The sequence below is a fragment of the Ursus arctos genome, unplaced genomic scaffold (genome assembly GCF_023065955.2).
Source record: "Ursus arctos isolate Adak ecotype North America unplaced genomic scaffold, UrsArc2.0 scaffold_29, whole genome shotgun sequence".
NCBI classification, from domain to species: domain Eukaryota; kingdom Metazoa; phylum Chordata; class Mammalia; order Carnivora; family Ursidae; genus Ursus; species Ursus arctos.
In genome coordinates, this window is record NW_026622974.1 from 3,786,347 (window position 1) to 3,810,771 (window position 24,425).

Sequence of the window (24,425 nt, forward strand, 5' to 3'; positions counted from 1 at the left end):
ATACAAATGCTCGACAGCCCAAATTTCCTGAGACATAAATCTGAGCGTCACAGTACTAATGATGATGATGATGGGGATGAAAACATGTTGAATGCCTGCTATGAATTAGGCACCACACACACACACACACGTGTGCACACGTACATATACACGAAATTTCTGGTGTGCACGGTAACCCCGTACACATTTTTCTTTTTTAAACAAATGAGGAAATTGGCCTGAGAACAACTTTCCCCAAGGTCACGTAGCTGGTAAAGAAGCTGAACTGAGCCTTCTTCATTTACTGGCCCTGCAGCAAATGTCCACAGGGGCACATGTGTTCATCTGCTTGCAGTTTAGATTTTCAGCCCAAACGCAGAGATCCTAAGCCCCTCCAAACCACTGGAGACAGCTGCCTGTAAATATCGAAGGGCAGCAGGAGGTTTCCCAAGCCCCCATCAGTGGACCATGCTGTAGTAACTTAGACCATGGGTGAGCTCTGCCCTTGGAGTCCTGACTGCTGTCCTCCAAAGTCAGCTACTTTTCTCACTTAGTTTCTCGAATTATGCAGAATTTACAACCAGATCCACAGACTGGCCGTGAGTGGAAGCATAAGCAGGGGTGGGAGACACGGAGGTGTGATCAGTACTTTCCTCCTACGTCCTTAACACAGCCCACCGTGGTCCCTTTCTTTTGCCTCCAAGGTGGAAGGACTATCATGGCTTCAGGCCAGAAGTCTACTCAGCTGAGTAAGACACTGTGTTCTGTTGGCCTTCTGGTTACCTCAAGAGCAGCCATTCCTCACGAACTCTCCTTTTCCCTTCTCCGCACAAAAGTCCCTGAACGACCTGAGTGTGTTCCATCATGTTTCATCCGGGATAAAACACTGAGGACCCATACTCAGGAAGCTATCCCAGGTGTCTAGGAAGGCCCAGAGGACAAAGGGACCGCTAGGACTGTGCTTTCTGCACCCTCCCCATCTCTTGCATGGTCCCAATTTTTCGTCTCTACTTTGAAAACTTTCCTTAGAAGTTTGGCTGTGCCTTTACAGTGCCCAAAAGGGAGCTGTGAGCTACCGTGTTGGCTTTGAATCAAGATTTTCCTTCCTTTCTGCCCTCCCACCCCTTTCTTTCTCCTTCATTCTTCCCTTACTTCCTCCCTTGCTTCCTTCCTTCCTTCCTTCCTTCCTTTTTTGTGGGCCTGAGTCATCTCTGCACCATAGCTTTTTGTTCTCCTTAAGGTAACATGGGGGGGGGTGCTTCTGATCCAGCTTAACACCGGCTCCTGGTGAATAAGCCCAAGAAGGTGTGGTTCCTTGGGCATCGTCTTAACCTCTCCTCTTTAGTCTGAGGCTACATGCTGGCCTGGGCCTTTCTGAGATCCAGAGCCCTGCTGGCTCACGACAGCCCCTCTTCCTTATGTGGTAACATCTTCCTTAGCAGCAATCCCCTGCTCTGAATCCCCTTGTGCACCCCATCTCCCTGCAGTGTGTTCAGAGAGGGACTGTTGCTATGATCCACAGTGACTCCTATCTGGGAATGATGTTCACTCAAAGCGTTCAACAAATATTTAGAGTATCTCTATTATGCCAGGAACCCCCCTAGGCACTTGGTAACACACAGCTGGAAAGACATCAATTTGCCATGATTTTGCCTTCTTCCAAAACATGACTCTGACAGAGGCCAGAATGTTTCAGAGCTGGAAGGGGCTTTCCAAATCAGCTAAGCCATCTGCCCCATTCTGTAGGTCAGTAAGCTTAGGAGCCAGGTCCTAGTTCTGCAAGGCCAGGATTCTTCATACTTCCTTGTTTGCTCTCTGGTCTGCTCATCTGGAAGGTGATGCTGTGTGTGACCTTGGGCAGCCCTTCCCCTCTCTGGGCCTCAAACCTTTGCCTGGGACATGGTGGAGCTGGATGAGAGAGAGGCCATAAGGCTCTATCCGAGCCTTTCTGGTTCTCGTCTTACGCTGCTTGTAAACACCCTTGGGGTTCATGCTAAAGCTTCCATTTGCGTATGCCACACCCTCCCAACTTCAGTATATGCTCCTGGTGGAGGGCGGGGCCCAGTTAACATCTCTGGGTCACCCACGGCACCACATACGTATTGTTTACACTGCGGGAACTCAACTGCATTGAGCTGATTGAGCCAGAAGAGGCCACATTGCTTTTTTTAAACGTTAGGCCGCAGGTGAGAACAACGCTCTTCAGATATAAGACAGCACATACTTCAACCACTCAGACAAAAGCCCTGGTCACGGGAAACCGCAAACATAGAACACCATCATCTCTAATGCAGATGTCAAGTTTTTCCTGATATCTGGGTCCAAATATAAATTCAAATATGTGTGTATATTTCACAGCTAGGATCATTCTTAGGTAGGAACCTGGACCTTGAGGCACTAATGAGTGCAAGAGTTCTTACACTTCTCTGAAAGAATTTGCATTTGACTGCTCGTGAAGTATCACACAGGGAATCAGGCTCAGACAACATCCTCACCAGCCATTTGACCACAGCTAAGTTACCTAGGCTCTGTGCCTCAGTTCCCCACCTCACAGACTGGCTATGAGGATTAAGTGAGTCAATACTGGTAAAGGGCCTAGCACAAGGCCCGGCACACAGAAAGTGCTATGTAAGTGTCCGTTAAAGAAAATAAGCCACGTTCGTGCTAACACTCACAACTGGGGCACGACCGGGAATGAACGTGTAGTTACAGATACTTACGACAATCATGAATTCCAAACACTTTCCCCGATGGTGACAGCCTGGAGTTTACTAATCTGTTCTAAGACATGACATTTTTACACACCCATGCATGGCAGGCGAGGTTTCCCCCAGCGCGTGGAAAGACTCCCCCTGGCTATGGATACATGAAAAAGACTGAACCGCAAGGACAAAAGTGATAGTAATTCCCGAAGCCACACATTAGGGGTTCGGAGAAGATTTCAATGTCTTCAGTCTTCAGCGTGTCATGTCTTTGGTGTATACTTAATATGCAGTATACTCTGCATCGTCCGCCACTGAAGGAAAGCAGTCTCGAGGATAAATGGTGATTAAGGATTAGAATAACACACACACTGCTAACTATTCCTTGATAACCGAGAGGTCCTGGCACTACCCAGAGGCCAGAGCTCCGCCTTGGTCGTGCTTCACGGATGCTGTGGTAAAACCCGAGGGTTCTGGTTCTCTGGCCAGCAGCATCTGTGACATGGGTGACTCAGAAAGGATATCCTGGGGGTCAAGGGCACCCACTTGCAAGCCATCAAGTCAAGGCTGGGACCACCCAGGTTTCACTCCCTTGGCCTTGCCTGCCGTGGAAGCCAGGCCAGCCCTCACCTCCTGAACTGAGTGCTGGGCAAACCCAGGACCACCTTCCTTCCGGCATCTCTATGCCAGGGAGTCGAGGCTTGAATCCCCCCAGGGAGCGGGCCCGTCAACCCACTCCCTGTGGTCACCTCAGTAAAGCCGAGCCAAACACCAGCCACTTACTAACCTGGGTGTGGGGCGGGGGCGGGGCCCGCATAAGCAGCGACCGGGCAGCTTCACTCACCACAGAATCATCGATTTCTGCCAGGCGTGTCCGGTGTTTCCGCCCCAAGCGCATTATCTTTTTCCACGTGTAGTAGTACTCCACGCACTGAGCCACCGTCTTAGACTTCACCTGCCGGGAAAGCCAAGTCCAGATCAGCGCAGCAGCGCCGGGTGGGCCAAGCCACAAGCTTTTGTGAAAACGTAACTTTGTAATAGCTAACAGGTGTATGCAATGCAATAAAAAAAAATGTAGATCCTAAAAACCTTCCTTCCCGTGCCTGGTCTCCGTCCATCCTGTTCTCACCCCCCACCCCTGCCACACAGCTAGCCCCTCTTCTTCATTTCTTGGGTCTCTTTCCAGAATCTCTTTACGCATATACCAACGAACACGAAATATATTTCTCCTCACAAGAGGCGGCACACTGTCTATGCCACATATGTCTATGTTTCGCAACTTGATTTTTTCTTTTTCACAATATAGCCTGGAGATCTTTTTTCATGTCGGCCCGTAGAGAGCTCCTTCCTTTTTTAACCCATAAAGCAGCATGCTTTTTCATTTAATGTGCTTGAGCGTATATGGCTCTCTGGCTGGTTGACCTTCAAAATCTATTTATGAAAAATGTTCCTTAGTAATCGAACAGGAGTGTAAGGCAAAAGTTACGATGGCAAGAGCTTAGTTTTTGCAGGAAACAAACTTTGCCCTGTCCTCCCCCAAGTGGGCAAAGGTACATGTACTCTAAAGAGAAAAAAAAAATGCCTTGTGGTTCATAGATCTCCAAGCTCAAGGTGGGGTTCAATAACGTGGGTTTTCTGGAGGCAGATAAAAGGCTGGCCATACTTCTGGAGGGGGGGCTATCGGTTACCCCAAACGTGAGATCAGAGGGGCACCACCCACAGCCCTGTCTTCCTGAAGTCGCCCCCTTCACATCACTGGATATCCTGAATTTCCACATTAGAGCTGCACAGGGAGTGAGGATACTGTCTCGGAGAGCACGTGATGAAAAAGCCGCGTGGCCTGGCAAGCATGACACATGACTCCATCACCAGTCCACACCGTGCAGGCCTGCAAGGGGTGAGGCCTCCAACAGGTCAGTCCCGGGGGAAGGGGACTCAAAAAGAGGACAGCATGGAAACTACTGAGCTTACGGGGGAGCCAAGAGCATGGTGGCCTCCAAGGCAGGGAAAGGCAGGGGTGAATACAGATCTGGAGATGGGGGAAAGAGAGAGAGAAGAGTCTACCCGTTCTGATTCTTGTCCATCAAGGAAGGCCCTATGTTAAGGACAGGAGACAGACACCCAGTGGGTGGTATCGGCTCGACTCACCCCAGAGCCAGTGGGAGTTATTACCTGCAACTCTGTTCTCCGTGGACCTGAACATTTTAATGACCTTAATAATACAATATGGCTCCAAGGTTCACTGATTTTCTGAAACACTCTTGGAATCATTTTAACTTTTAGCCTAAACCACCTCTTACCCAATTAAAGCCTATTAAGTTCATTATCTTCTGTCAAAGTGCTATTTCATCTGTGTAGAAAAGTTCTATTTTGTTGTGAGGTGCTGTATATACAAAATATTATTTTTATTATTACTGTCCTGATTAGGGGCCCAACACCAGAAACTCCGCTATTGGCTAGGGGGAAGGCACCGATCTTCCCTTCTCTAATTTCCCAGGAAAAAATGGTCAAAACACAAAAAATCTGTCAAATATACATGAAGTAAATTATGTAGATTGTTAGCCAACAGCCCCAGTTCTATTTATTCTGATAGGATGTATAAATTACACGTATTTATTAAGATAAATATAACCTCCTACCACTGCTATGTCCAAATAACTAGGTTCTGCTTCTCCCTCACATCCCCAGCACCTGAGCGACCCTAAGATCCTTCACCAGAGAGAGGTGGAAGACATCCTTCTCGTGAGAGTGTTAACTGAGTACCAAATATTTCCGTATGTCTTTAGGTGTCTAATTTCCCGAATTCGATTTCAAGTGAGCGATTGGAGAAAGCATGCTTACCATCTTCTGTACAAAAATAAAGTCTTTGCTGTAAGTGGCTAGTGCTTTATTAAACAGTTTTCTTTCTAGGGATGTCCACTTGTCCGAACCTACAAAACAGAAACGTCGTAAGAACGGCGCACGATTCTCCCTACGTTCAGGTGCTGGCTTACTTCGTTACAAAACATGACTGTTCAGCAAGTGATAGAACACATATCCAACTCCCGTTTGAACAAAAAGCCAGTGTAGTGTAATGGTTAGCAACCCTGACATCTGGGTTCAAGTACCAGCTATGGCCTTGACCTTGGCAAGTTACTGAACTCCCGAGACTTGGTTTGGTGACCCACAAATGGGAATAATTCTAATTGTCCTCGGCTTTTGAGATCTTTGTGAAGGTTAAAGAAGATAATGCACCACAAGTGCTTAGCTTAGTGACTGGAAAACAATGATGCCCCACAAAGCGTAGCTACGGTTTATGCTGCAATTATGAGTGCGAGCGTTCACATGGCGAGGGCTCCTCAACATGTGGCGGATTCGGCAGCACCCCCCCCCCAAGATGCTCGCCATCTAGCGGGGAGACAAACCAGCAGGCCACGGTGCTCAACGCGAGCCTCGTGCTCAGACTGGGGTCAGGTTTCCAGGTAGAGAAAACACCTGAGCTATGTTTTAAAGGACCCACAGAAAGAGTTCAGGCAAGGAGGAGATGGAAGGGAATTCTGGGGAGAAAATGTGGCTGAGGCAAAAGTGAGAGGCAACAGTGAGATCATTCATTCGTTCATTCATTCAACAGGTATTAGGTGTCTACTACATTCAAGACACTGTGCTAGGAAAAAACAACAACAACAAAAACCCTAGCATTTCCAGGTGCTTACTATGCCGGGTTCTAAGTACTTCACAGATAATAGTCATTTGGCTCCACCAATAGCCCTATTACCCATTTTACAGCTGAGGAAACGGAGGTGTTCAGAGAAGGAGCAGTAATCCAGTGTGGTTTAACTACAAGCTCCCAGTGAAGAGAAAGCAGATGAGGCTGGAGAGGTGAGTGGGACCAGCCCCTGAGAGGTCCACAGACCAAGGAGGAGAGCTCCCCCCGCCCCCCGCAGGCTGGGTTAGTGCGTCGGCGCTGGTGGCTGAACTTGATTTTCACATTCGTTTCCCCTCCATATATGAGAAAGCATGATATGCAGATCACCAGACAGGGTGGTCCTGGCCTGTTTGGGATAAGACATAAAGCTTATTTCTAGGATAAGTCCTATTTCTGGGGGCTTCAAGGAAGGCTCAATTCCTGTGGCTGCTTTGCAGAAAACTCTGCCTTGTTTTTCTGGTTTGTTGAGTTCTCCACATCTCTGATTCTTTGGACGGTATACGGTTAGGCCTTTGACATTCGTCCACTTCGCCGAGCTACGATCCCCCAAACCATAGCACTTTCCCTCCTAACCGGGATAAGCCTAGGATTTCCACGTTGCTATGGCTGACTGATGAAGATGAAAACACAGGAAACCTGAACTGTTTCTCCCATTGGAAGGTTCAGCCAAAATTAGTGAATCAGGCTCCTTGAGAGAATTTGTGAGTCAGTGACATAAACTCAGGTTTCTGAAATAAACACCTTCTCCGTGTGACTGGGTGACGCGTGCCCAAGCCAAGAGCTCTGGCTCCAGACTCAGAATATGTTCTGTGGAGTTGGGCTGGCTCAGCCCTCCAAAACACAGGGCCGCCACCACCTGATTTCTTCGGTTTGCAAGTTTATCTCCTGATTTTTATTTCCAGAAGGGAAGTGGTTTTCTGATTAATCCTCAGCAGAAAGAAGCATCTTCCACACCTTCTGGAGGCTGGGACATCTCTGGCTGTGTAGCCATCACAATAGGGAGGAGAAGAGAGGCTGGGTGTTTGGGGAAGCTTTGCTGGAGTGGACGTGAGCAGAGGAGGTCTGTGGGATTTGGGTTTCTAGAATGGTTCCATCAGTGTTCCTAAAACTCTGTGTACTATTCAGGGCATTGGAGTGCCAGCAACCATATTCCTCTTGCTCAGGAACAGAGGTAGAAGGAGAAAGACAGAAAGGATTACCAACAATTGAATTGAATAACCAAAGAGCAGTCATGGTTCTCTTTAGGTATCCATCAAAACTGCGAAGAGGTGAGAAGAATCAGAAATACAATGGTGGAAGAGGATCAGGATGGGGACTCGTCACATCGGCTGAACCCCTGGTCAAGCGACACCTCTGCAAGTCTAGAGCCCACACAGCTCTGGGTTGCATCTCAGATGGGGAATAAAGGGACATCTTGCTGATGAAGACACCCAACTAGATCGATGAGAGTCCTTTCCGCTCTCAGCCGGACCATACGTTTCCTAAGTTAGAGTGGGGCTCTAAGACCTGGTGAGACACTAACGGGGCCATGCGGCCTTCTCAGGCCAGCACCTGAGTGGGTCTCTATGGCAGGCACACTTGCTTCCACCTTCCACCCCACGCCAGGAATGGAATCATCACCTGATCACTGCCCAAGCAGCAGTGTCAAATGCCTGGGTCTACTTGTAAGAAGCATATCCCTTCGTGCTTTGAAGAGCCTGCCAGCTGCAACCTCACTGAACGGGAAGCTTCCTGGACCATCTGTCATGGGGGCCCCAGGCCTCCTGAGGGAAGGGAACTCCCCCTGCTGATTCCTCGGTGGTTCTTAGGGTTGCTGCTCTGTGATAGGGTCTTCAGTCTTCCCATTCGAGTGTGTTCATTCTGTATCCCAGTCCTGGATTGGAAGTGGGCAGCACGTGCCCAGAGAGTAAAACATGGCTCCTGTATGAAGTCCTCCAGGTTGTGCTTTTGTGCACAAGACAGCACCGCGTACGTGTGTCTGTCCAACAACGGCGTCCATGAAGTGAGAGGCAGAGGCAGGCCCAGACAAGCAAATCCATTCTTACGCTCACACCACAGCGGGGTCCATCTTCATGGCATCCTGATCACGAGATCGCCCACGGGGCTGAGAATCCACCCTTGGGCTCCTGGACTGAATTCCCAGGCCCAAGCCTAGAAATACCCGAATGTGCTCTTCTCAGATAAAGTCACTGTGCTGTGATAAAAACAGGTGACTTCAGGGACGCCTGGGTGGCTCAGATGGTTGAGCAGCTGCCTTTGGCTCAGGTCATGATCCTGGGGTCCTGGGATGGAGCCCCATGTCGGGCTCTCTGCTCAGTGGAGCCTGCTTGTCCCTCTCTCTACCTGCCGCTTCCCCTGCTTGTGCGCACGCTCTCTCTCTGTCAAATAAATAAATAAAATCTGGAAAAAAAAAAAAAAGGAGGTGACTTCAGTCAAGAGACCCCAGTCTGCAAATCTGGTCCTGCCACTTACTCCTGTGGCCTCAGGCAAAGGTACTCAACTTCTCTGGCTCTCAGCTTCCTCTTCTCTGACAGACAGCACCTTTGGTCCTAGGCAGGTACACAACAACTGTCACTGGCCACTTGGAGAGGAGATTCCAAGTCAGCCCACAGCTATGGGATACACACTGTCCCCTGCTGACATGCATTAATGGCACTGGGGAAGACTGCTGGTCTCTACTGGTGTTCCTAGTTCTGTGTGAGTATAATCCCACATCCTTACTCCTGGCTGCTGGTGGCTCCCGACCCCGGCAATTCCTTCTGTAATCCCATCAAGGAAAGGCTCAGGCGTCTCGTTCCCAGAGGCTCTGTCGGTTGGGAGCACTTCATTTTTAGACAAAGTTCTAAGCCAGCCCTTCCTGGATTCGGTGTCTTGGACAAAGTCCAGGATAAAATACAAAACCGAGGCAGGGGGCTGCCTCTAACCCTCCCCTTGCTCTGCCCTTTCTTCCTCTCCAAGATCCCTGCTGTCCACTCAGCATGCACGCAGGGTTAGTGGGCTGACATTCCCCCCGTGCTCATTTGTCCTACCTGGGGATTCCCGGCTATTGGGCTCTTATCAGCGGGGGCCCCTAACAAGCCGATTAAGGCTAATTACAAAGGGCCTAATTAACTGAGGAAACTGGTGCTGGAACAGTATCCAGAGGAAAAATGTTCTGAGCTTCGGTTGCTGGGAAACAGGCTCTGGACTGTGGATAAATTTGGGGCGATCTATAGCGAACCCAGGCAATTAAAAAGAGACGTGGAGCGGTGAGAGAATTGGGCTCAGAATCTTTTAAAGAGGGCCCTTCCGTCGTGCTCTCAAGACTTACAAAACTTTTGTGATGGTGCTGTTATTGCACATACACAAGGAAGACATGTGCACTGCAGGAAAAGGGGGACGGTTCTGAAATCAGATCTTCGTTTCTGTGAAAGGTTAAAAGGCTGAATAATTTTTTAGGGGTGGAGGATGAAGTTGGCTGCTGCCAAAGGCCCCCCTGGAAGCAGAAGGAAGGGAGGCCTCCTCCATCTAAATCCAGACCTCAAGCTTGTCCGCTGACCCTTTCTTTGCCAGCGTTGCGTCAGGCAAAGCTGGACAGTAAGTATTAACTCAGGTCCTGCCCTTGGGGTGACCACTCTCCAGCCAGAGACATGAGCTGAGAATGCCTGGAAAATGACGTCACAGCTGTGTTTCTTGCAAACTATTCTCTTGAGTACATAGTTCTGTCTCCTCATCAAACTGGGGAGCTTCTAAGAGAACAGGTCTTCACCAACTGGGTATTTCCTCCAGGAATCCTGAAGTCTGGAGTCAGGTCAGGGTTTGGGACCCAGGAAGAGCCTGGGCTGTGGTGGGAGCCAGCAGTGGACCCCTGCACCCTTGCCAGGAGGCATAAGGCCAGTGTCCGCACCCATCTGCAGGAACGATGGTTTTTTGATGGAAAAACCAAGGATGCAGCAAGCCCCTTAATCGCAACCAGGCGTCCTCCTCACCCTGAGTCCTCCATGCTCTGGCCTTCCCCACCCAACCCAAAAGCTAGCAGGGAGCATCTGCAAACTGCTACCCACACATGGGTGGACGGTGCCAAGAGAGGGCCGGACTGTGAGCCTGGGTGTGGATTAGCACGCTGGGGGCCACTGCAAAGGCACGTTCCTTCCTCCAAGGATCTTGTACAGGGCTCCTCTGGCATTGGCAAGCAGCCTCCACATCTGGGCAAGCTGCCCACCCACACTGGTATCTCTCCTGGGCCCCAGCACTGGTCATTTTTTCCTTTTCTTAGTGAATTGCTTGGGATGGGGCGGGAAATGTCATAAGTAAAGTAGGGGAAGTGATTTTTCATAGGCCTGGGGCCGTCTGTCTTCCCCAAACTTGTAGCCTCTGACTCCAAACTCAGTTGTTCTGCCTTGCCTCCAGGGCAGGGAGCTGGGGTGGGGTGACATTGGCCACACCCACAGAGCCAAAACCAAAGGCAATCCAGAAGACAGTGTCCCAGTGATGCTGATTTGACCTGACAAGAGTCCTACTGGAGAGCAACCCAGCAGGGCACAAAGGCCAAGGCAGGATGGGGCCGTGGGGATGAGATTCAGTGATACCCTGGAACCAAACTGAGGGAAGGAAGTGGTGGCTGATAACTAGGACATGTGATCGGGGTATACTCTGGGGCCTCCTCTGTGGCCTGGAAGGGAACTATAAAGGGATGGAGTCAGGCCAGACTTTACGGACCAGTGACCTCTGACCTTTTTGTTCATAGTTACACCAGATTCTCGGAGGCCCAGTCTGTGATCGCTTCCTGGAGAAGGCAGATGTCTGGCAGACATATGTGAGTAACCTTTTCAGATGTGAGACAAACGGCTAATGGAACACCAACCCTTCACACCTCAGCTCCACCTCTCTTGCCTCCAAGGGCTGAAAATTCCAGGAGGCAACTGAGCACTTCCTGGTTTGCCTGTGGGGGAAGGAGGCTGAGGCACATTAGTTCGGGACCCTAAAAGACTGGTAATTTTAGCAGAGTTGAGTTTCAAAATCCTTACTATTATTTTAGTATTTTTGTTTTGTTTTGTTTGGGGTGGGGGCGCGGCTTCTAGTCCATAGCTTTCCAAATGTTATTACGTCATGACACACACAGAACAATATAATACTCGCTTGGCATGGGGGGAAGAACCGGAGGGGGTTTGGGTCTCAGACGAGGCTGCTCACAGCTGGAGCTGACCAGCCCAGCGGCGCCGGCTACCCTGAACACCCCGTGGGTGAGGGCAGCTACGGCAGATGCCTGGGAAGCCGCCTGTCACCAACTGTCTCGCCCACTATACAAAGAAGCCTGAGACAGGCTCCAGGAGGCTGGACAGCCTGTCAGGGTTTAATGGGCAGCAGATGACCCTGGGAATTAAGAGGACTGAATTGTTTCCATGGCAGATTAGGGAGAACTTCCACATCTTCCTACCCACACTCGGGGCTGACACCAAGCAGGAAGTGATGGAGACAACATGAAGAAACTGGCTGGCTTAGGCCCTAGTTAAATGATGGATTTCTTATCCCTGTGTCCGTTCTGTGCTTGCCTACTTCCGGTAGTGGCCTGTGTGCTGACAGTGACCCACAGGCAGACATCCGGGGTTGTCTGTGCTCAGGTGAGTGGCTTCTGAGGCCCTTCCCCCGCTGTGACGACAGGCGGGAAGGCTGGCTCACGAGAGGGGCACAGTAAGTGTGGCAAAGGGTGGTGGGCCCAGTGGGCTGCCCACTGAGAACACTCTAGTATTCGTAGAGCAGTGCTCACCTTAGGCCACAGCCGGCTGTCTGGACCAAGGACTGGAGAAGGTTTGACCGGGTCCCCAAGCCCACTTAAGCATTTAGCACCTACCTATGCAGGGTCTGCCCAAGGCACCAAAGGCCCCTTCAAATGATTAACAATCCCAGCGGCACTGGAGGATTTAGCCCCCTCTGAAATGGAGGACCCCGGAAGGCTCATGGACGCCCTCAGAATGGATGGGTTTACCCATTACTGGAAATTAAAATGTTGATTTCAACTTCATTTTGTCACCTCAGGCTCCCCGACCTGTCACCTTCTCTCTTCATGATTCTTACCACATTCAACTCTCAAAGGTGTTTTCTCCTTCCCCCTTCCTGGTGATGCCATTGTTAACCCACACCGTCACCGGACACACTGTATACGGACATGTGTGTGTAATGTGTACATACAATATACATATATGCAAGCATATATATGCACGTAGGTATGACCGTACATGCAGACGCAGATGTCCTTCTCGTGCCTTGAGTGTGATCTGCTGTTGATGACTACTTCCTCCTCAGACTGCGAACTGCATGAGGCAGGATTCCATCTATGTCTGTCTTAGCACTTAGCACAGTTTCTTGTATGCAGCAAGTACTCAATAAATAATTACTCAATAAATGAATAATAATAACTACTGGAATATGCCGCACATTGTGCTACATCTACTATCTAAATCATCACAAAAATGCTGCAAGGGATGGAGCAGGAGCCCTGTTTCACGGGTGAGGAGACCAAGGTTCCAGAAGGCCAAGGGGTGTAGGCCAGATCTGAACCCACACCCACTGATTCCAAAGCTGAGGGGCTGCTTAGTGCTGGCTCTGTACTGTCCCCTCTGTGGTTCCTTCCCGCCTGTGCACCAGTCTCACCACCACACGTGCAGACACCATCCGCTATCACCCAGCTCTTGGCACAGCCACGAGGGGCGGGAGCCGGTACACACGCGCGACAGTACCCAGACGACAGACACAACCGCGCCACCAGCTATGCCCCAGAAGGCCTTGAGCTCACAAGGCACCATTAGGACAGGATTGGTCGATCTACTGTTAAAAAGTGACCCCACCAAACATGCAAAGAGCCTGCTGTCAGGAAGCAATGGGTCACAAGGCTCCCGGCAACCTACCGGCATAGTGGTAATTTGCTAAAGGATGACATTTTAACCTGACTGGCTTCCGCAGCAGCAGCGTTTCCAGAGCAGCCTGCAGACCCGGGGGAGAGAAAAGGCGAGAGTCAGTCACAGGTCTGTGGGCCACGGAAAGGGCGTTACCTACGGGGGAAAGGAGTCTGCACCGCAGAGCCAGGAGTTGGGGGTGCTGGAAGGAAAACCAGAGGGGGACTCCGCTAACTGGGGCTTCCTTTCTGGCCAGCACCCCACAGGTCACGGCACTCAAAACACCTCCCCCCGCCCGTGCCTGCCACCAGTTGGTCATGTCAGAGAAAAACAGGGGGCAGTGGAGACCCCACTCTTTCCATGGTGAAGGCTCCAGCTTCAGAGAGATGGTGGGGCCTCCTCTGAATGGAGACTGACTTTTTTGGGGAAAGGCTCCAAGGAAATGAGTGGGTGACTTATAACTGTTTTTGCAGAGGAACCTCATTTCATTACAATTAACATAAATAGTTGTATTAGTAATAACTGTACTATACACTGTCTTTCCAGAGAGCCTAGGTGAAGAACCCTTTCAAATATGCTTCCTTCAGCCTGGTCAACTTAAAAAAAAAAAATGGTGCCTGTGGAATTGTAGATGGGAACAGTAGATGGGTTAAGGGCACAGCAAGGTCTAGAATCTTGCTTCTCAAGTGTGGTCCATGGAACAACAGCATGGATGGGCATCCACTGGGGGCTGGTTGGAAACGCAGGACCTTGGGCCTCACCTCCAGAATTGGTGAATGAGAATGTGCATTTTAACAAGAGGCCCCAAGTGACCTGTGCGCACATTAAAAGTTCAAGAAGTGCTTCTCTGCAACACTTGTCTTGAAGGATTAAGGAGAGTTCTCTAACATTCTAGAAAATCCATGAAGCATACCAATAATCTCATAAGGTAGTACTGGGACACTTGTTTACTTGCACATTTTCATAAAATCAAAAAGCAAGAGGCTAGATTTGGTACCAAAGCCATGTATTTACTAAAGGGGAAACTGAGGTTAGTGACTCAGTGCCCTTGCCAGGAGGCCAGGTGGGCAGGCATATGATCCGCTAGGATCCTGGGAAAATGGCACCAAAGGTCTGAGTGTCAAAAGTGGAAGAATGACCCCAGTTGGTGCACAGCAAACCCTTTCTGTTGGTTAGGGAAGAAAGAGTTCTATGAACATCAAACTGGATGACTTCCATAGTAGAGGAGAAAAATCAGCAGAGTGGGATAGGCGGCTTCACACAAAGTCTTGTCTCAGTAAGGTTTTCTACTTCTATCACCAGAGGCCAGGTTTCTGATGTGACTCAGAAGACTGCTGAAAAGAAATTCTAATTTCCCAAGACAGATGTGACCATAATTATTACTTGGGAACAGACGCATAAACAGAAGTCCAACGGCAGGTTCTCCCGCAGGCTTTAAATCCTGACCCACTCAATGAGATAAGGAATATAGTGGCATGTTGATGGGTCCTGATCTGAGGAACTGGTTTTCTGGCATGTGGGACAACGCAGAAACTCAGGAAAATACTTTGCAGAATTCTGACACGGAGAATATGAATTGTGAAGTCTATTTTCACCGTTCCTTACCATCACATCACCTTTGGCCTCGAAAAGAGAGTGCAAAGCAAATTCAGAATTGGTCCCTCCACCGGGCAACGCACTTGAACAGCACAAATTCAGGAGATTCTCCACTGTTGGGGACAATGAGAAGCCACTGCATCAGAGAGAGCTTGGTCTCATGGACCAACACATGCAGCCTGGAGCCAGAGACCCCTGTGAGAGGATCAAGCTCTTCCCACCCAGTTCTTCCCACATGCCGATACCTCTTTGCTGGAGGTCATGGTTTTCCAGCTCTGGCCAGGGCTTCCATACCAGCGTGGCCTTGTGTGTGTCCTGGGCCAAGGCAGAGACATCCTGAAGTTCTGGGATCTCTGCTTGGAACCTCAAGCCAATGTTGATGCGTCTTTAAGGACAAAAACGAAAACAACAGTGTGGTCTTCAATTTGAGGTCAAGAGAAACCATCAGGAACTTGAAAAAGAAGGAAACCAGTTCCTTCTGCAAGAAGAATGCAGGGGCATTTCCTCAGAGTGTGATCCTAAGATTCCAGGCATGGCCTTTTCACTGGGAGAAGGAACAGCTTTAAGACTGGGGAGAGATGCTGCAGGGCGTGGGGGAGAAGTCTGCCTGGAGTGTCATAGCTCGCTGTAACTCAGACAGGGAGGCTGCTAATTGCAAGGCAACAGCTGCCCAGAGTATGGCCGCTGGCACCATTTAACCAGGAAAAATGGAACAAACATAATGTGCTTATTGTATTTGTTATCCCTTTCAGGCCACTTTCACGTAAATCATCCCATCTGAATCTCACAAAGACCTGTGATGTAAGCGAGGCAGTGATAATTATTCTCACTTAATAGGTGAGTTAACTAAAGCCTAGAAAGGTTGGGGCGCCTGGGGGGCTCAGTTGGTTAAAAGTCTGCCTTCAGCTCAGGTCATGATCTCAGGGTCCCGGGATTGAGCCCCGCATCGGGCTCCCTGCTCAGCAGGGTGCCAGCCTCTCCCTCTGCCCTCCCCATTCCCACCCCTGTGCATGCACGCGTGCTCTCTCTCTCTCTCACATAAATAAAATCTTAAAAAAATATATAAAGCCTAGACAGGTTAACTTCATCAAGGTCAAATAACAAAATGGTGCTGGAACACAGGTTTTCACATTCCTGACTCAATGTAGTTACCACTCTACCACCTGGTTTTTTTGAGCTTGTCTATGAAAATAGCACCTTTCTTGGGGCTCCTGGGTGGCTCAGTCAGTTGAGCCTCCAGCTCTCGGTTTGGACCCAGGTCGTGATCTCAGGGTTGTGGGATCAAGTCGGGCTCCTTGCTCATTGGGGAGTCTGCTTGAAAGATTCTCTCCCTTTGCTCCTCCCCCACTCACCCACACATGCTCTCTTTCTTTCTCTAAGTAAATACATAAATCTTAAGAAAGAAAGAAAGAAAGAAAGAAAGAAAGAAAGAAAGAAAGAAAGAAAGAAAGAAAGAAAGAAAGAAAAAATAGTACCTTTCTCTTCCATTATACCCCCCAGCCCCACCCACACCAAGCCTATTTGGAGGACCAGCCAAGAATTTTAGGGACGGGACATGGAAGGAAGGGCATTTGGATGGAGACTTGTAGAGATCTCAGTGTCACTGGGGATGTGCAAGCACGTGGCCACAACCATGCAGCTAGAGATGGGGACACTACGTTCTCCGAATATAGGGCTTCATGCTTTAGTACGCGTTTAGTCTTTGGCAGAAGCCTGTTAAAACACCAGTACATAAGAAATACCATGATCCTATAATTCCTCTAACTTCTCATTCGGTGGTACTTCTCAAAGCTCCTCATCCTCAGCTGAAGCTTCTGTTCTTAAAAAAACAAAACAAAACAAAAAACCCAAAAACCCAAAATTGGCTTTTTCTTACGGTTCCACATCAATGGTCTGCTCTCCAGGCCCTGGGGTGACTGTCACATTGCTGCCATCAATGCTGTCTGAAGCACAAAAACCAGAGGTCAGTGGTCAACAGGAAAGGGTACCGAAGACACTAAAGCCAATGAGCAAGCGACCTAAACGGTCATAATGGGATCCCTCTCCCACCCGACCCATGCCAGAGTTACCCCCGGTGGTCCTCTAGGGACCGGGTGGCATGTGGTGCTAAATGGCTCAGGGTGACTCATTTCTCACACTGGGGAAGGAGAAGCGGGCGCCCCCATTCTGGTTGGCTAAGCTCTATCGTTCTTCCCTGAAACCATTCTCGCTCTAGTAAGAGATACTGGCTGGCTCCCGGGCTCTCCAGGCTCGATCTTTACACGGCGTGTGCACAAGATGCGGAAGCCGGGTCCTGCAAATAATCCCTCATGCTATCTACCTACTTCGCACATGTACTTGGGGACGCGTCTCCGACGATTATGTGCGGCACAGGCTTAGGGAGCGCGTGCACACGTCAACTGTTCGCTTATGCCAAAGAGACCGTAATTCTGACTCCGGGGTCTCCCCAGCCGGACCGCGGTTGCCCCGAGGGTCCGCATCGAACACGCAGTCTCCGTAGAGACGACGACGACGAGCCGGGGCGGCCGTGGGGGTGTGGGGGGGGCGGGGACTCACTGGAGCGGCACAGCAGCACCCGCGGCGTGGGCGTCAGGGGCGTGAGGGGCAGCTGCGGGTGGGCGCCGGGGCCGTGGCCCGCGATGAGCACGTTGCTGAAGAGCCCCGAGCCCTGGCGCACCGGGCTCAGCATGGGCGGGGGCGTGTAGGGGGGCAGCTCGCGGGCGGGGTCCAGCAGCAGGTGGTCGCCGAGGACGCGCGGGGAGCGCAGCTGGCTCTGGTACAGGGTGGCGCCCGAGTACGAGGCGGCGGGGTTGGCGTTGTAGGAGGGCGGTGGCGGGATGAAGAGCGGCTCGGGCCGGTGCCGGAACTTCTTCTTCTCGGGCAAGCTCTTGAGGGGCTCCTCGGCTTTGGCCGCGCCCGGCTGATGCTTCTTGGGGATCTCCTAGAAGGGCAAGAACGGCCCGATTCGAATCCTCAGGCTTTCCCCACAGGCCGTTTCCACAGCTTGAGGGAAGGGAACCCCCAGGCCACTTGTCTGCCTCCCCCGCCCCCCATCCCCGGCCTCGAAAACCAGCCCCCTCCACTTCCCACAGGGCGAGTTCGGTGGCTTGAGGGGGGGGGCGGGGGGGGCTTGAAAACTTGGGTTCGGGAGGAAATCCCTAACGTCTGGAGATGGGGGTGGTGGGAACGGTGGGTGGGCAAGAAAGAATAAATTCACATTCTTTATTGCTTATCACCGCATTCCCATCTGGTGAGTGGAATCCAGCCGAGTGGGCCCTTTAATTCCCCAGCGCTCCCAGGGGACAGACATCAGGGACAGATAACACATGTTCTGAGAAGGGGCAGAATCGTCTATTCAGGGAAGCCGGGCAGAGGCTGCGGGGCAGGAAGAGGGGCCAGGCCTAGCCAAGGCTCCCGGGGCCGGTGGCCCACGCTGGGCTCTCCTTCGAGGTAACGCTGGGGCTGAGGGAGAGCCGTCTACGGTCTTTCAGGCCCGGTTCACGTGCTCTCCTAAAGACGGATCTGGTGACCCCCCCCCCCCCCCCAACTGCTCCCAGGACGGTGGCTCATTTGCAGCAAGCCCTTCTGGGTTGCTTCCTGTCAGCAGTGTTAGTTTATTTTATGGCAGCGGAACCAAGCATAGTCTGGAAGGAAGATCTGCCACATGGATACATATATACTAATAAGTAAACATATGCACATAAATAGATAAGCAGGGCATGCCAAAGCCAAACAGAAACAGACTCGGGTGTGTGCCAGCACCAGCCCAGAAAACCCGAGGGCTGCGTGTAGCTGGGTGTGGCTGGGGAGGGAGGTGCGGTTGGGAGAGGCAGTGGGGATACCTGCAGAAAAGTTCTGGGCAGTCTGTGGTACCCTCCCAGGCCCTGCAGGCCAGTGCCTGTCACAGCTGCAGTTCCTGGCAATTCCTGCCCCCAGGGTGGCACCCGAGTAGGAGGCAGCAGGGGGTGATGGGAAGGGCTGGCTGTGGTCATGTGACCAGCTGCCTCCAGGCCATGTGACCTGCTCCAGTCACCCCTCAGCTCTGGGCTCCCTCTGCTGCCCCTCCTGTTTCTCCCTCAGCTTCACTGTCTTCTGGGGTGCTGTCCCAACCCCTAGGAGGGAAGTCTAGGGAAGCTGAGGGGTGGGGAAGGGAGAGGGGACAGAGGGCCCCAGGGGGCTCTCAGCTCACCCCCAGGGGGCTCTCCTTAGGCCAGAGTGCCACAACCTGCCTCCTCTCCCCACCAGAGGGCTCACCACCTGAGGCTGAGGTGGAAAGAGAGGTCTGAGGAGAATGGGGAGTGGATGTTTCTGCCGCCCAAGTTGGGAAGCAATCTTGAAGCTTTCTACCCTGTTCCCAGGGAACTGATGAGGCCATCTGAGCACAGGCTGACCTTGCATGACTTCAACACAGTGCAGGAATCCAGACCTCTGCTCACAGGGTCAAAGATCCCTTTCACGCTCCCTTTACTTGAGCCTCTGGTCCTGTTACTCCAGCTCTCAACTCCAGGCAAGGCTCTTAGACCTTGGGCCAGGAAAGCCACCCAGAATGTCAGGTCCGGATGTCACTTGAGAGGAAGCATTTACAGGGTTCCCCCTCTACCAAGTTATTCCGACTCTGGAGGTGGGACTACTCACTGAGAGGTTTTAAAAGCTCCCAGAGCAGGGAGAACCACTGATGAGTCCAACCCCAAGCTCAGGGGAGAAACCCAGGCTTTTCAAGGGGGAGGGTCTCAGTTGCCTGCATCCCCAGGGTGCCAGTAGCAGAGTGGGGATTAGAACCCAGGGCTCCTCCCCGGACATTTTCATTTCTTTACATTAAGGGTTAGGACCTTGCTCCTATTTTTACTCAAACTCAGATACATGCTTCTAGTTCAGCTTATCTCCTTACTTACGATGTCTCTCTCACCTTTCCCACAAGGCCAGCTTCATCTCTGTCTTAAAAACCCGGCTCAGAACTGTCCCATGGTGGTCTTCTGAGCAAATTCATACCGAACTCTCTGCGTCTCCCCAGTCCCTAGTCACTTTAGCTGCCCAGGGGTGCTCCCCTATGGGGGAACCACTGTTTTTTCTCTGAGACCTTGGTTTCTGTCTTAAATTGGGGCAGGGGGTGCTGCCTGGGGCCCCTGTGTGACTAGGAACCATAGTCTCCAGCTTCAGGCTGTGAGTTCTCTGGGGGTAGAAACAGTGTTTCTCCCACTAAATCAGGGACTTTCCTGGGCAAAGAGGGAGCTTGGCTCTGTCATTTCATCTCTCTGCTTGTTACTGGCCACCAAGTCCTGCCAGCTTATAAGAACCGTGCTCACTCCCAGAGGTTCCCCCTCAGCCTCTCCTCTTCTGAGGCCTTGGTATTGCATACAGAACAAAGAAGGATCTTTCTGGACTTTTCTAGTTCTCCTAATTATCCACCCTACCCTTATTTTGGCCCAACCCCACCCTCATACCACCTGGAATCCCAGCAGCCACTTATTCTTTGAGGACAAATATGACCCAGGACACCACTTTGTGAAGAGGGAACAAATCTGATGCAGTCAACCACATGGGTTACAGACTCCCCCAGGGGACAGAAGGAGGGAAGAGGGAGGAAGACAGAAAGAGAAGGAGGGAGAGAGAAAAAGAGAAGGAGGGAGGGAGAGAAGGAGGGAGAGAGAGAGAGATCTCTGCCCCAGAGCCAAGCTAAGCTGCTTGGGTGAAGCACTTGGAAATTGAGAAAGAGAGGAGCTTCAGAGTGAGTGAGAAACACAGATCTCTTTGCTTTCCTGAGATTTGGGGGTGGGTGTCTCTCAGTGGAATTACTTTGGGAACCTGAGTGAATTAGGTCCTCTGAGGCTAATAATGCAGGTAGGAAGCATCCGGTTAGGCTGCCCATCAGAACGGATGCCAGGGCTACTGCATGGAGGCTTGCTGGGCCAGGCGTTCCATCTGTGGCTGCTGGATTTGAGGAGGTCTGGAGATCCTGAAGGGGGGGGCAGGGCCCCCGGAATAGCTATTTATTATGTGGGATGGTACTTCCATATTTTAATAGCTGTGATTACCAGCTGAGTTATCATCTTTGTTTTCATCTTGGAATACCTTCAGGTCTCTCAGAATCTAACCCAGACCGTTAGCCTGGTAGAGTAACAGGTGTTTACTGGGTAGCAGGCAGTGTGGACAAGGATGGGACGCCCAAGGCAGCCAGGGGGCTCACCCCGAGAGGCCAAGCCATGTCTGAGCTCAGGCCAGTGACCCTGGAAGGGCTACCCCATCTCCAAGAAAGCAAAGGGATGTTCCCACCCCAGGCGGGTGGGGGCAGAGCAGCAACTCACAGCAGGTGGGTGGGGGGCAGCCCCTTGGGGTGAGTGTGGGGGAGAGAGGGTCATCCTCACGAGCACGGGCATCTCGTCGTCCGACATCGAGCTGGCTGGCTTCTCTCTGGTGGAGGGGGCGGCAACGATGCTGTTGGCGAAGCCCTGAGAGCCTGGCTTGGGCGGGAGAAGCTTGACAGGGACAGACACGGGCATGACCATAGGCGTGAGGCTTTCTGCCTCGGGAGGGAGCTGCGGTGGTGGCGGAGGCGGCAGTGGCGGCTGGGGCTGAGGCTGAGGCTGAGGCTGAGGCGGCAGGGCCTTCTCTCCTTCCTCCTACACAGACAATAAAGGCTTTGATCCTGGGCTGAGAGCAGCCTTCCCAAGGGGGGGGGGGGGGACGCACTTGGCTTTTCCTGAAATGTTGCAGGACATCATGCATGGGTGACAGAGAACCACAGCAGGGTGGTTTCCTTCCTGCAACCCTGAGACCCTTGGCTCAAGTGATGCCAGTTGGCAGTGGACAAGGTCATGCACTCTATTTTCTATGTTTAAAGAATCCTGACTGTTATCACTTGTATAATTAAAACAGGTATTAAAATTTGGTGGTTGTCGTCACTTTTAAAGAAAAGGATATGGACTGGTAATCAGGCATAAAACAAAACAAAACACGTAAGCTCTTGTGTAGGACCTCTTAATTCTACGAGCCTCAGTTTACCCATCTGTCCAATGGAAGACAAATCTCTTTTATCTGGAATGGTCGGGAGATGGAGTGACCCGCGGTGTCCAGAATTTTGGTGAACAGAGAGTTAATCCAATCAACTAACATTTAGATCAACAGGGGCTAAGGAATTTAAGAAATCCTCCGAATTTTAACCTTAGTCTAAATCTGCATGGACAGTTCACCACATGGATATCCTCCCTGGATAATCCTGAGGGTATTTAAAGGCCTTCCACTGCTGGAGTCTAACACTAGTGCACCGGTGAGTAGAAAGTGCTGACCGAGAGCCCGTTGGTCACGTTAGCTTTCCCTGGCCATCGGCTACTGGTCTTAGGTGCTTTAAGCAACAGGAGTTAAAAATAAAATGGCATCTACGTATTCTCTTTGCTGTTTTTTCAGGATGTAGAGAGACTGGGATCCCTCAAAAGGTTTCTAGTCCCTCTGTTTTTGATCCTTGTTCATGAAACCAGTGGAAGTGGGGTCTGTTTGACGTGGCTGGCTCCTAGAGGCAAAGCTTAAGCACTCCGGTTAGGGAAGGACAGTGCCTCCCCAGGTACCCACCTGGGGGTCACATCACTCTCTGTCTGACGGCAGCAAAGCAAAGCAAGCAACACATGGCCTGGGAAGGGCCGGGCACTGGCTCCTGCTAACCTGTTTGAGGCTGGGGGAGGCTCTCATTCCCCCATGGGACCGCATGTGGCCATTCAGGGCAGGTAGGCTCTTGAATTCCTTCAGGCAGATGGAGCACGTCAGTTTGTTCTTGGCATCAAACTGCTCCCCAAACACTCCTTTTGGTTGGCTACTGTTCAAGGGTAGGGCCAAATGGAGAGGGCACACATGTTGACAAAGAGGAAGGGTGACTTATCACAAGACCTTACACCCCACAGTGAACGCATTTCATTCATCCAGGGCTCCCATGGCCCCACTTGTATTATCCCAATACCCATGGCCCCACTTGTATTATCCCAATACCCTGTAAGCCCACTCTACAGGTGGAAAACTGAGGCTCAAGAGTGGGAAAGGGCTTACTCAAAATCATGCAAGGGCTGAATAAAACGTCCTTCATTCCAGGCCATCAGGTGCTGTTTTTTTTTCCACCTCTGGCCTATTATCTTTCTAGAGTCAGCTCAGGCTGCCTCTTCCAGAAGCCTTCCCTTAGAGACACGGGTCTAAGTCCTTTGGTTCAGCCTCTAGACCACATGTCTTAGCCGTTTGTCAGGTTCTGGCTAAGAATTTACCATGCCCATGATGGGGGGGGAAACAAGTCTGTACTATTCACTGCTGATTCTCAAAGCTTAGCTCAATGCCTGGTATACAATAGGTACTCAATAAATACTGACTGAATAAACAGTGGACAGAACATGGCCTCTGGAGTCAATCCCACTATGGCTACTTACTTGATGTACGACTCGACTCCAAGCTCTCTGAGCCTGTTTTCTCATTTGTGAAGACACAGGAATAAGACCAAGAATGGCTGAGTGCTTACTATGAGCTAGGCACATGGTAGTCCTACCACCCCACTGAGTTGCTTTCTCACACAAAATGCAGAGTGCCGAGCGCACAGTAAATGCTCAGACACAATAGCTGCTATTATGATTATAAACTTCTCTGAGAAATTAACTTTGAATTTGAAAATGAATCTGGAGAGACAACCCAGGAAAACATCCCACTCTCCCAAAATGCCAACACGCCTTCTTGCATCCATCCTACCTTGACTCAGGGGACCCTGGCTGGGCTCTGCCATCAGGTAGGTGCATCTAATTTTGAGCCATGCAGGACATGGGAAGAAAGAAGAAAGAAAAAAAAAAAACTGTGTTTCTGATGGGAGGAGTCTTTGAGCTGAGGGAATCCCAGGGCCTGCGCTTCCTAGGATGTTTCCCCAAGCTCACAGGGGCCTGACAGTTCACGTCCAGATGCTGGGTGCACCTGACACTTCTTTCCCTTGCTTCCCCCAGCCCCCCAACTCGGTAACACACCCACTCCAGGACCTGCCGCCAGCCACCAGCCCACCAGGACTCAATCCCCCGCCTCGTCCCTTCCTTTTCTCCCTGTCCACCACTGTGTGCACACAGTCTCGATTCCCAAGACAGATATGGAACAGAGAGGTGGATGACACGGCATCATGCCCAGAGACCTCCTACTCATCGGGTCAGCACTGGCCATGTCCCCTTATTCTTACATTCGTAAAGGCTCTCCATTACCACCGGGCCTGAGTCTCAAGCAAGACAGGCTGAAGGGGAGCTCAATTCCAGCCTCCAGCCGAGCTGTCTCTCCATTTATCCTGGTCCCCTTCTCCCCTGAGCCTGTTCTCACATGATGGTAGCACCTAGAACATGCCAAGGCATGAACAGTGCCCAGCACACAGGAAGCAGTTTGTGGCTAATACCTTTGGGAAACAATCAAGGGTTAACAACCGTGGCCCACAGGCCTGCTGACGGTTTTTGTTTGGCTAGACCGTTTTGAAAAGTCCTGAATTAGAATGCCATCAGATGGGGCATGTGCCCTCCAGGCCACCACAGCTGGCACCACTCCTCATTCTCTCCTAACAAGACACTTTGCTTACTCCCTTTTCTTGCCTGGATCCTGAGC

At 51.1% G+C, this 24,425-nt stretch overlaps 1 protein-coding gene across 5 annotated transcripts in view; it reads right to left on the bottom strand.

Moving 5' to 3' along the window:
* Nucleotides 1-24,425, bottom strand: part of TRERF1 (transcriptional regulating factor 1) — a 204,378-nt gene that overhangs the window by 17,946 nt on the left and 162,007 nt on the right. For 3 of the 5 annotated variants that reach the window (XM_048219616.2, XM_026507447.4, XM_044387223.3), the window contains 9 exons: nt 23,547-23,593; nt 22,488-22,638; nt 17,391-17,775; nt 16,711-16,777; nt 15,080-15,219; nt 14,844-14,947; nt 13,251-13,326; nt 5,523-5,611; nt 3,526-3,636 (listed from right to left, as the gene is read on the bottom strand). In XM_048219616.2, the coding sequence (XP_048075573.1) occupies nt 3,526-3,636; nt 5,523-5,611; nt 13,251-13,326; nt 14,844-14,947; nt 15,080-15,219; nt 16,711-16,777; nt 17,391-17,775; nt 22,488-22,638; nt 23,547-23,593 (1,170 nt within the window). Of the gene's footprint in view, nt 1-3,525; nt 3,637-5,522; nt 5,612-13,250; nt 13,327-14,843; nt 14,948-15,079; nt 15,220-16,710; nt 16,778-17,390; nt 17,776-21,196; nt 21,452-22,487; nt 22,639-23,546; nt 23,594-24,425 lie in introns of all 5 variants that reach the window. The other 2 variants (XM_026507445.4, XM_044387222.3) reach the window with 1 other exon arrangement.